The sequence below is a fragment of the Cyprinodon variegatus genome, unplaced genomic scaffold, assembly GCF_000732505.1.
Source record: "Cyprinodon variegatus isolate N-32 unplaced genomic scaffold, C_variegatus-1.0 Scaffold1132, whole genome shotgun sequence".
Taxonomy (NCBI): Eukaryota; Metazoa; Chordata; class Actinopteri; order Cyprinodontiformes; family Cyprinodontidae; genus Cyprinodon; species Cyprinodon variegatus.
The window spans coordinates 129263-142293 of record NW_015151585.1 but is presented as its reverse complement, the minus strand read 5'-3'; the positions used below and the strand labels follow the sequence as shown (position 1 = coordinate 142293).

The window sequence follows — 13031 nt, the reverse complement described above, 5'->3', positions numbered from 1 at the left end:
TTGCTTTCCCCAAATTCGACTTTCTCTATCCTTCAGAGAATCGCGGTCACTTCCAGGGGCGGCGCTAGATGGGGGGTCCGGGGGTGGCCATTGCCACCCTTAGCCAATCATTGGCCACCCCTGTGGCCACCCCTACCATTTCCCCCTCTAATACAGACTGTGGCAGCAGTAATACTCTGAAGGGGAATGTTCAAACTTATTAAATATTTAAAATTTTCATATATTAACAATTACTTGACAACAGAAACACTGTGGTTAATTATGCACATCAATATACAAACATTAAAGATGATAGATACAGAATTCGTGATCTTTTCAGAACAAAATTTTGAATTATTTGGTCTAAAGATAAAATTATGTGCCTCTGCAAGTCATCTAGGAGTCTTCAGTTAAATTATAGATAAATAACTACTTTAATAATAACATAAAAATTCATTAAATGTAGATATTAGTAGGTAATGACAATTGAAATACGAGATGTTCGCCCCAGAACTCAAACCTGAAAGAATTTTGTCCACTATACCTTTTATTTACACAACATCAATGTTTAAATAAATGCATCTATGTGTTAGCAAAGGCTTCAGGAAAGTAAGAGTTTGTCTTTATTTAGACAATATGGATGTTGTGCGTGTTCCTGTTGGAACAGTGTAGATTGACCCTGAGGTTCTGGTGCCTTTTGGCCACCCCTTAATGTTCATTGGTTATTGACTGGCCACCCCTATTAGGTTTTCGGGCTACGTCTCTGCACTTGACGGAAGCGCATATTTTTCTATCCCCCCCCTCCGACATTAGCCTAATATAAACGCCTAATGAGGGCTTCTGTGGGTTCTCTGAAAACGCTTCACAGTTCAGTGACTTTAAAGTTCTCACACTTCACTTTATGATCAAATAAAGCATATAGCTCCTTGATAAGATAAGTAAAAGCACACAGATGGGATGCATTTCCTCACACGATTACTGAAACCTTCACGACAGACAAAAGTTAATGAGTAATTTTAAGAGATAAGGGACCAACTATAAAATTTCTTACTATTTATACTAAAGATATGCAATAGTCAGTATTGGATATTAGAAATTCAGGAATGTCATCATAAGAATTAGATACTATATAGGCTTTTGGTTAAATTGAAATAACCAGAGAATTTCAGTTGGAAAGAAAAGAAAGTGAGCATTAATGTGCAATGTAAAAAAAAATAAAAAAATAAATGAAACACAAGCAATATTCACGGATATAAAGAAAAATGTGTGGCAAACGTTTCTATTCACTCCTTTAAATTTAAAATTTTGTCCAACATCCCTTCATTTGCTGCTACAAGTTTCTGGGGCTTCTTTACCAGGTTTAAAGATTTTGTAATAACATAAATAATAACATTAGGTTTTTACAAAAAAAAAAAAAGGCCTAAGATCAATCAGATTCTATGTAGAGCATTTGTGAACATTTTTAAAATCTGGCCACAGAGGACTGAGTCATTCCAAGATATGAATAAACTTTGATCAACTGTGGTAGATTTCTAAGGTTGTTTTCTTACTTAAAGATGATTTCTGCCAGGATTATCCTGTATTCAGGTTCATACGTCATTCAGTTAACTATGATCAGTTTCCGCATTCCATGTTAAACATAGTATCCCTTGAGGCAGCCACCATAATTCACAGTAAGAATGGTGTTGTACGGGGTGTGTAGTTTGAAGCACTCAAAGCATGAGAGCCAATAAAGTTTTGATTGGCAGGTAATCATTGTTTGCAAACATAAGGTTGGTTCCTTCTGTTTCATCTGTTGAAATGTTATATTTTATAACATAACCATGATTTTCCATTCTATACAGCTTTATCTCCGAGCTGGCTGCTGTGTCCTTGGTCTTCTTCATGCAGTTTGTTCATTAATGTTCTTCCACTAATCTCTGAACCCTACAGTCCAGCTGTCCGTCTCTCTCTTTTCCCAAGAGTATTACAATGGAATTTTATTTACTTACTGCTGTTAATGATTTCTGAAGCAAATTGGCTTCACAGGATCTTAATTAGGGTTATGATAATCAACTGGGCTCTGTACAAATGCATAACTCAAACCTGGAAGCAATAATATAATCTTATCTGTTCAAATTATGTTTATATCAATTATAAAGCAAAGCAAAAGTCTCTACCTCTGCTTACATTAATAATAGCAGCACAGACTAAAAGTCCACTCTTTTGAAAGCTGTTTGCCCATTTGTTGAGCTCATCTTAATGTAGTTAATGGTTGACTTTAGCTGAGCAAAGTTAAAATCAGGTCCACCATCTCTGCAAACAGACAGTGTTTCCCCCATTGTCAAATGTCTATGCCCACTTTGATCTCTAATCCCTGTCTAGGCATCTAAAAAACATGTTTTGTTAATTTTTCTTTCTTCTCTATTAAATGGCCTGTGAGACATTTTAACAAGAGCGCAAAGTATTTCACCGCTCGCTTTATTTAACCTGTAAATGAGTCCATTTATTGTTGCGTTTGCATCATGTCTTTCCCTTTTTCACCCGTGAGCCATAGTCTCATTTATGTGTCCCTCAGGGGCTGTCACAGCTTACTCTAGACAGGTCGGTGGTTCCATCAGTCCCAGTGGCCCTGCGGGTAGCGTTTCCCACCTGCAGGTTGGGGGGTTTGATTGGGATGGCAGGGGTTTCGTTTACCCAGATGAGACTTTTTTCCATCTCCCTTATTTCCAGTTACCATAGCATTAGAGCCGAAGGCTTACCAACACAAGGTGTCTAGAGGCAAGTCTTCAAACACGTTTTTTTTTCTTTCACTTTTTGACCTTCTCAATTCTAACATAACCAATATTTGATTTCTTTGTAAGTTAAACAAAAGATAAAACGAAAATGTTTATCAGTCTCCCAGTTCTCTGCCAAATGTTGTCTTCTTTAATATCAATATATATTCTGGTTGATACAGGTAAACCAAATCAAAAAGTTTAATATTGCTGCTTATTTTACCTACAGTGTAAATGTTTGATCTTTTATTGTTCCAGAAACATTTAATAGGCATTGTACCATTTTTTCCGTATTCATCTAATCATATTTCTAAATTTAACATAGAAAAAGTGCTAATAAACCACAGCGGTTGCTTACTTTCTACTGTGCAAATCCAGGACATGTTTACCTTATTTCATCTTTCCAAAGACAGTAAAGTGAGTTGTGTTAACTCAGGGAGCAACGCAGGTGATCTCTCAGGATGCAGTTGCTGATGAAACCTTCCTTTACATTCCCAGAGGCACAAAACAGCATGATGAGCATGGAGACTGTTTGAGTTGCATCAGACTCACAGGCTGCACGTGATCCAGAACGTGCGTGCACATTGACATTTGCACTACCTACGTTGTCATCATGTACTGATTAAGTAGATTTCATCATAGTTTCTTAGTAGAATGTGGCTTTAAATGATAAAGATCCCCAATTTCCTGCTACTTGTAGATGTTTTGAAGCAGATTCTCTCCATGTACTGGCAGTGAAAATATGATATTATGATAAAAATAAGAGTTTTGTGGTTTATTCTTAGACCTTCAAAATAACTGCCAGTGATGTCACAAAGAAGAGGCTGATGTTAGGGGACTTTGGTCAGGGGGATAAGTAGGGCAATAACCAGCTCTATAAATTAGTTGGGAATAATGTGATTAATTAATGTACATTTTATTAGAATACATCCTTCTGTATGAAACTTTTAAATTGCCTATCTTTAACATGTTCAGAAAGCCTCTTTCAAAACTTCCTGGAGCTGCAAAAAGAATGCTCTTTGAATATGAAATCACACTTATTTCCCAGAACTTTTTGATTTCAGGCCAAGCCATAGTCAGTTATGTTAAGGTTTGACTCTGGAGTGACTTAACCTAATAAAGGTTCTTATCTAAAGAATCCCTTTGTAGCTTCAACTGAATATCAAGTGTTGCTGTGCTGCTGCAAGGGGAACCTCCAACCTCGCCTCAAGTCTTTTGCAGCCTCTGGCTGATTCAGTTCCCTGTTCTTAAAAAAAAAATGAATAAATAAAAAAAAATATATATATATATATATATATATATATATATATATACACACACATCAACATTACTACCCTTTTGTCACCCTCTCAGCTGCGTGCATCATCTTTAAAAAAAAAAAAAAATAAAAATAAGGATGAATTTAGCCTAGAGAAACTATTGCAGAATGAGTTTCAGATATGGTGCATATTTTAAATGGGATGCACACATTATGTTAATACTGTTGTTTACTTTACAGATTTTAAATCCTTATAACACTATATTTCCCATATTTCTAATTAGTTTTAGATAAGGATGGGGAAAATATATCTTAAGCCCCATGACAACAAATAGGAACAAGTAGCTTGTTTAAAGCAATGGATCAACATTTTCTACATGAATGAGTTACTATAACTTTGTTAGTTGTTAATGATTGATGGCAAGGAAAAGTCATTAAAGAAGGAGGTGATAAGCTGGTTGGCTGGAGGATAAATCTTATAGATTTTTTTTAATGTATCTTCAAGAAAAACACTGATAAGTAAAAAAAAAAAAAAAAGCTGCTTTGTCTTTCCAACTTTCACCCTGAGTTCTTTCACATCACTGAATTCCCTTCCATAGAACTTTTTTATATTCATTCCAAGTTGTAAGAACACGTCGTTCATTCCCATCAAGCGCACCTGTTGGCTTCAAACTCTGGCTGCTTTGCCAAGGCCGCCCTGACACTCCCCTCCTCTGTATATACAGTTGATGTCATGTACTTCTCGCCTAATTGACTACAGCAGCCAATAGCTGCAGGACAGGTTATGGCTCAGGGAGGAATGCTTTTCATTTAGGGAGCCACTCACACGGCTCCATGTGCCGCAACCTCGACGGCTCAACAGTAACAATAACCCCCACCCACCCTCGAAACCCTTCCACAGCAGTTTATTTGCAAAGCAAATTTCCTCCTGCGTCCCTGGATTTGGTGAGAAGCACGATAAGCAGAGATACAGATAGAACGATCCAAGCAGAAGTTGAAAAAGCAAAAAAAAAAAAAGTGCAACTGAAGTTAAATGATTCTCATTTCAAAGAAATGCAAATCTCCCCTCTGGCGAATGAGAAGATTGTTTGAGGCTGCTTGAAATAATGGCTCATCATATGTAAGGTCAAGAGGATTTCACATTCCATTCTTAAAAGGTATGAGTTCATGCAACAAGAACATTTGAAAAACATAAAGCATTGGAAAAAATACCTCAAGGATTCAAATAAATGTTTAGTTCTTCTTGTAAAATATGTGTGGTAGAAAGCTGATGCGATGTCCACAATGACACACAGGGGTGGAGGCATTATGGTGTGGTTATGCTGCTATTAAACAGAAAGAGGGAAGATGGTCAGTTCGTCAGAACAGATATTACTTCAGGGAAATGATAGAGAAAAATAACTTGGTTAAGGCTTTGTTAACAGGAATTGATTCTAGTTTTTTGAGGGGATTTTTTTGCATTAAAGTAAATCAAGAAGGCCTTATTTTGGACAGCAAAAGCTCAGTAAAAAGATTTAAAATTACAAATACGAGAGGCCTTTAAAAACAATATGTATCACTGACTGTTTACCTCAAGATGCAAAGCGTGGCTTGACTAAAGCTAACGGGGAAACGGCTCTGAAACATGATTCCTTGGACAGATGAAACCAACATTAACCTGTTAACAGAATGGAGGGATGAAAACTGTATGTAAATTAAAAGAAGGGGTTTGTGATCCAAACATTTCTACCTAACCGATGAGAAATAAATGCAAAAATGATCTAATCATTATCAAATTATCAGATGATAGGCATGGCTAATACAAAAGGAAAGTATAAGAATTCAAAAGCTTCACCATTTGAGAATGTGTGATTCTGGGCCAAAAACCTCTCAGGCTTCAAGGCAGCTGCTGTGATATAATTAAGTTAGAATGTGTTTAAAGTACTTTTTTCATAAGCTTTGTAGTCTAGTAGATACACATAATTTGTTTTTAAAATATTTTTTTATATAAAAGTGCAGTTAATACTTCCCAAACTTAATTTTTTAAAGCTGTCTTTTAGTTTTATCTTTGTTTACACAGTTTTAGAATTATATTATTGCAACTACTGCTGCTTCAGTATTTACCAAATGGTTATTAGTTACTTCCCAAATCTTGCTGTGCTCTGTTTTAATTAAGATTGGACTGGATGAATTGCAGTTCAACAAAATTGTTTAGGTATTTTATCATTTTGAATGTATCTACAGATACAAAAAACCTTCAGGGCCTTCAAAGCAGCAGACTTTATCTAAAAGCCTGCTAAACTAAACAAAGGGAGAACATTAAAATACTGTATGCTTAGATTATAACCTTGAAATCCAAAACCTAACATATAAAAAAAATCATACCACCATCAAAGTGGTGAATAATTGTCTTGTGGTGAAGTTTAGTTCCATTTGCGGATACAATGTGTGTCTTTTTAGACAAACTCCAGACTTGTTCTTACGCTTTGTTAGGAGATGAAGGTTCTCACAGTGGTAAACATGTCTAAACCAAATCCGATCCCTGGATTTCTTCACCGTTGACCTTTGGTGCTTATGTCAGCCGTAAAAAAAAATAACAAAACAAAAAAATCCCAACCTTTTAGAGCTGTAAAAACAGAAGGTACCGCAATTGGATTCACCGTTAAAATCCAAAGATGGTGATGAAAATGGAAACCATGTTACCTTAAAAAAAAAAAAAAACAGCAAATCAACTTCTATATTTACTTAACAATCATTAACTATCACTTCAACTCACTTCAAATGTCTTATCAGAAGTAATAACATCTAGAAAAAATTAAACAAAAGCTTTTTAAAGTGTTTTATTAAATGCAAACACTAAAGCCTACTGCCAGCATTTATTTAGCTTCAGAATTCAACCCTCTGATTGGCATTCCTCTCAAAAGCAAGGGTTGTATTAGCTGTGTCATATGTGCCTAAGATACGGTACTTAAAATAGCTGCACTGTTGGAGTCAAAATATGACTAAATCCAGAGAATTATCCAAAAGATTTCAGAGAAGTAAACTTCACTGCACAAACAAAAAAGAATCTATGCAAACAGATGAAGTCACTGAAGCTTCCTGGTATTAAAGCTGGATTTGCAAATTGGAAGTTTAATGAGTCGTAGTTTAACCACCAAGATGTGACCAAAATGGAAGGGAGGCATCAACATCTGACCTTGGATTCCTGAGGAGGAAGGTGAGCGAAATCCCTCCACTGACTCTGGAAGAACTGCAGAAGCCATTAAAGTTTCAGTTTGCCCAATACGGCACTGCCCTATTGCTGAAGTGATTCATGCCTGAAATATAACAAGACAAACCACTTATGATCCATAAGCACATGCCCAGTCAGCTCCATTTTGTTTATGAGTTTAAATAAGACAAACGGGATTTTGGAATTGAGCTCTTTGAACCTGAAACTCAAAAATGAAAGTGTTTCGGCTGATAGCTCACCGGTTTGTTTCCTCTCACACTGGAAACCTGCAGATTGTGAAGAGCAAGATTTGTTCAATATCGTACCAGGAAATCCTGGGAGAAAATGCCACTCTGTCTGTGAGGGATTTGAAGCTTGGGTTTTTTTTTTTATTGGACGCCCTGCCAGATACCAAGCATATCTCATAGCCTACCATGGCTTGATTTGAGTAGAAGTACTGGAAGATATTAGACTGCTTATCATATTCAAAGCTATTTTAGGGGCTCCAGAGAATCATTTCAAGGCCAAACTGCAAAGGGGATTATTGAGATACCAAAAACATTTTAATTTTCCTCGATTCTCTTGGGAAAAAAAGACAATTCTAAGGTTTCCGGCTACCTCAGTTAGCTGCACCCATGTGTAAAGCTAACTGAAACACAGGTTCTAAATTATAGCGCCATTTTCAAATAAATGCCTCGGGTCTGCTAAAGTGATAACCTCATCCTAGGAAGTTTTCATTTTTGTGACTGTGGTCGCTTAGTAGCATTTAGATTACAAGCAGTCCAACCAACCAGCAGAAGGACCACCCATTACTTATTTGCATGATGAGGCAGAAAGACATCCAGAAATGTAAACTAGACAGGCAGAAATAAACAGCATTAAAGATATAAATGGGATTTTAAAAAAAAATAGAAAGGAAGAGAAATAAACGGACATAATAAAGCATACACTGAAATAAAAAAATAAAAAAAATACAAAAATAAGGTAGAACAATATAGGGATGAAAAATAAATAAGGTAAATACTACAAAAGTATTAAAAAACTTAAAGAGAAATTGTTTATTAATTTGTTATACTTCTGTATTTATTTGTATGCCCATTTATTTATTATGTATTTATTTGTAATCATGTTTTTACAACACAAAACCTGTAAGACAGATCCTCGTTCACAGCACTTTATAACAGTTTTATGCATTTGTTCCTATACAGAGCACACCTGTTGGCTGTAAATTCAAAAGCTGCCCTTGTTAGTACGTCATTGATGTCATGATTTCTTTGAGCCTCATTACAAAGCCAGACAGCAGCCAATCGCTGCGGGCCAGGTTGAAGCTCGGGAAAGGATGCTTCTCATTTCGGGAGCCACTCACACGGCTCCATGTGCAGCAACCTTGACAGCTCAACAGTAACGAGCCCCCCCTGGTTATTTGCCTAACAAATTCCCTGCAGTCCCACTAAAGCCAGGAAGATGATTTTAAAACTAAGATAAAGAAAACTGTTTGGAGAGTGGAGGAAAAAAGAAAAACACAAAACAAAATAATTCAGAAGCAGCTGTATCTCACGTGAGGTTAGAAACGCATTTTTTTTTGCGTTCAAGCAGCGTGGAGCTGGTGTTACATGCTAAAATAACTAATATCTGATTTTAGACAGTCTTGGCATATTGAATGTGATTAACCAGAAGGCAATGATGGCCCATATGTTCTTGTTTCTAGCTTAGTACAAGAGTCATAATTTTCTGTTCCTCCCAAGATGTAAGCAAGTCGTTGTCCGACTTTGAAAACTTTAATAAAAAAAAAAAAAAACCTCCAGAGGTAGATCCGCGTTTGTTGCCAGATACTAGCATTGATAGCAGTCAAAATGTCTCACGCTAACCTGATCTCTGGGTTTTTTCCACTGCTGATCTTTGGAACAAAGCAAAGTTAAAAACATTTGATGATGCAATTTTAAAAACCTCCAAATTATTCACTGCTAAGTCTTTTAAACTGTGCTTTGAAATGTACTCCTGAACATTTGGACTATTTGTTAAGCTGCAAACAGCAACTTTCAGCTATTTAGATGGAATTTTAACTGACAAGTACAGAATGTACATCTAAGATTTAAAAAGCTCACTTAATAATCTCTGCTTAACAGCTTGAGCCAAATCAGACTGGATATATGGTGATTGATTTTTAGTCCCAAGTCAAATTCTTAGATTGCATTTTAACCTAGGCTTTGACTGAGCTATTTTAACACAGAGATATATGTGACTATGTCACTTTAGCTGCATAGCCCTGCTGGAAGGTAAACCTTTGACCTTGCCTCACATTTTTTGCAGCTGCTGACAGCTTTTGTCTATTTTGCTTAATTCATCTTTCCATTAGCTCTGATCACATTGCAGTTCTCTGTTGGAGAAGAAAACGTTCCCACAGCATGATGCTACCATCACTGTTCCACTGCAATGATAGTATGTTTAGGGTGATTTGAATGTCAAAGTTAAATTACATATTTTGATATCATGTAACTAGAAACCCATCCTCCACATGTTTAGTTGCCAAAACAAAATGGCCTAAGGCAAAATTCAGATGTAGAATTGTGTGGCTTTGTTTAAATGACTTTATAGGAGTAACAGTTGTCCTGGCAACGGAACCTCCCACCTGAGCTGTGGATCGCTGCAGCTCATCCAAAGTTACAACAGACCTACTGTCTGCTTTTTTGACACTCTCTTTAGTCAGCCTGTCAGTTTAGGTTAATATGATCACAATTGGTAGATTAACAGTTCTGTCAAACCCTTTCTGCTTTTGCATGGTAGACTTGCTAGAACAATTCTCCATTAGTTGTTTGAAGCACAACTATATCGATCTGTGTGCTGCGTTCCTTTAGTCTTTATGATACTGGTTGTTCTCTAAAAATAACTATTTTCTAATGAACCTCTGAGGCTTCCACAGAAAAGCTGGATTCATACCGAAACAACGCTACAAGCAGGTTGAATCTATTTATACAAATAGCCTCTGGACAAACAGCAAACTATTTTAATCTTTGTCAGTAAGAACTATTTCTGAGCTCTCACAACTGTCAGTTTTACACCTCACCACTGTAGAGACAATAGTAACAGAATCCGGTCTGTTAACCAGTTTGATTAAGGTGCTTGTTCTGCTTCTTTAAAATAGTGTTTCCTTATAGAGTGCATGCAAAATACTTCAAAGAAAAAAACTATATTTAAATACCAAAACAGTGTTATAAGTTAGACATTCTGCAAAAAAATACACAACATAAATGGACACATTTAAAAGTACCGTTTTAATTAAAAACGTTTTAACTGTGAAGAAATATTTTCAAACTTTAATTAAACCTGTCTGCCGATGAGGTCAGAAGATGAAGAAAGGACATTCCTGCTCTAACTGAGTGGCTGTGAACAGCTAAAATACACACATAGGTTTTTCAATTTTTTAGTAAAAATGACAGAGATCGTTTACAGCTACGCAGAGGAAGATTGTCCTCCAACAAGATATGCAACTCCATGACTTACTGATATAATTCTTTACCACCCCATGAAGGATAAACTATACCAGGTGGCGTATTTATGCAAAAAAAAAAAAAACCTTTGTACAAAAGTATGAAAGCTATTCAACTTAAATAGATAGTCTCAGCTGGATGGTTTCTACTGGAAACTTTCACGTTTTCTGCAGCGACTCATCTTGATTTGGAAGATGTTGCCTGATAATACTGACAATGGTCGATACCTCTGCCATGGCGCCTTTACCTACACCAAAAGAAGAAATTAAAGAAGTGCATCAAAAAGGAAAAATAAAGTTCATCCATTTATCACTTCAAAAAAATATATAAAAAATAAATTGTCCTGAAGGAGATTCATGGTAATAATATGTCAATAATGAACATTTCAGGCATGATAGTGCATATTTTAGTTTTTTGTAATTTTTTGTGGCAATGACTATCATTAGATTACCATTTACTAAAATAATACCTAGCCATCTACTCGGTTGCACAATTTACACTCACCCACACTCGCACACTCAAACAAACACTGTATCCATCTTCTGTCACTGTTATTTGAATTATCCACTTTGTCTATGAATGTAATATTTAAAAAAACAACAGAAAAACAAAAATAAAAGACTTAAGTAATGCAGATTTATCAAACCTGTACAATCCCTCATTGATCAGACAAAGCACATTCTTAATAGTGTTGCATCAACATTAAACGGTTGCATCAGAATGAATGAAGAACAGAAAGCCAAGCACATTGCACTTTAAATTTTTGACACAGCATAAAGAGGCAAACTAACTTGTGGTCCAATCACCATTGATAAACAAAGCTTACTTTTTCAAATGGTTTCTAACACACAACATTCGCTTTTTTGTGCTACACCCTTTTCTAGTACACTTCTGTATTTCCATTATCTAAAGGTTGGAGTGTGTGAGCTAACAACTGATTTTGCTGTGTCATCCAGGCAATCTTTAAACAAAAGTATCACCGGAGGCTTCAAGGCCGAGTTTAAAAGCCAGCAATGACTGTTACTGGACTGTTTGTGCAGCCAAAATGATACAGTCTAGAAGGGCCTGAGAAATGAAGGCATCAGAGAAAAGGTTTAGGAAAACCAAATGATGCATAAACTGTTTACTAGCAAAGATATCTTACAAAGTGTTAAACAAATCAGACAAGTACTTTGGAACCACACTGGGTCGTGTAAGCCCTGGGTCAAATAAAAGGCGTTTCTATCAGGTAACCTAACAGACTGCATAAGGCACTATCTGAGTTCATCACAGAGCGCACTCAGTAGGTTGATTTGACCTCTGGCAGTTGTGGCATTTATCATTTCCCTTAATTATAGCAGTCTTTTAAACTGTGGTGACATTTGTCATAGTAGTGGGACAAGCAAGCCATGAAGCTTGTTTCAAGTATCAAAACATGGAGTATAAACTTGAAATCTATGTGTTTTTCCATTATATGTCTCTATATACTTTTGATGAGTGTATTACAATAACTGATAGGTATATTGTACCTGAGGCAGTCTGATAATTTTCCGATTCTCATATGAACTGAAAGTTCAGACTATAAACACTCAGAATGAAACAAGAGATTTAAATAAATAAATAAAAAACAAGGTCAATCATCATCCATCAGAAAGCTAACATCATATTTAGATAAACTTTGAAAACTTTGACTTTAGGCCAAATTTGACGACGTCTCCTATCTGACTTTCATCTGATCAAGTGGAAAAAAATCAGTAGGTAAATGGGAAAACCTTTAGAATCATCTGAAATCACAACCAAATAGGCTAAAGTCGTGATGCTTAGCACTAATACTTTCACCAACAAGCATGTGCAAGTTGCAGCTGTGTAAAGAGCACTTAAAGACCGCGTGACATTTGCCTGCTATTTCTATAATGATCAGTAAATGTAAGTTAAGTGCAACTGAGGGAATAGGAAAGATAAAATCAAGCCTTCTCAAAAACTTCTCAAAAAAAGTTGAAAATGGCTGATTAACGTGGCAATGAGCTGCTGAAATATTACAAAATTTAATGCAGCATGATTCATCAGGGGACTAAGAAGCAACAACAAGGAAGCAATAATGAAACCGTTTTAGCAGTAGTATGCAACGTCTAACGGGGAAAAAAACTAAGCCGACATATTCTACCTCTTTCTATACAATCTGATGTCTCTGCTGTCAAAGTTGCTTTACAGAACTACAAAGGCTGAGGTCCATTACACTGGGGTCAACTTTGTTCAACATGACTAAGAAAGTACCTGACCCCGCATTTAGTGAGAAATTGACGAAAAACATAAGAAAATACAAACAGCTTAGTTTGTAAACACATTCCATTCCATATATATATATATATATATATATATAT

General features: G+C 36.0%; 1 protein-coding gene across 1 annotated transcript in view; it reads right to left on the bottom strand.

Moving 5' to 3' along the window:
- Nucleotides 1-8766: 8766 nt before the first annotated feature.
- The window catches only part of ppcdc (phosphopantothenoylcysteine decarboxylase), a 7375-nt gene continuing 3110 nt past the window's right edge, over nt 8767-13031 (bottom strand). Inside the window, exon 5 of the mRNA XM_015400676.1 lies at nt 8767-10918. Within this exon, the coding sequence (XP_015256162.1) occupies nt 10830-10918 (89 nt within the window). The 3' untranslated portion in view covers nt 8767-10829. The remainder of the gene's footprint in view (nt 10919-13031) is intronic.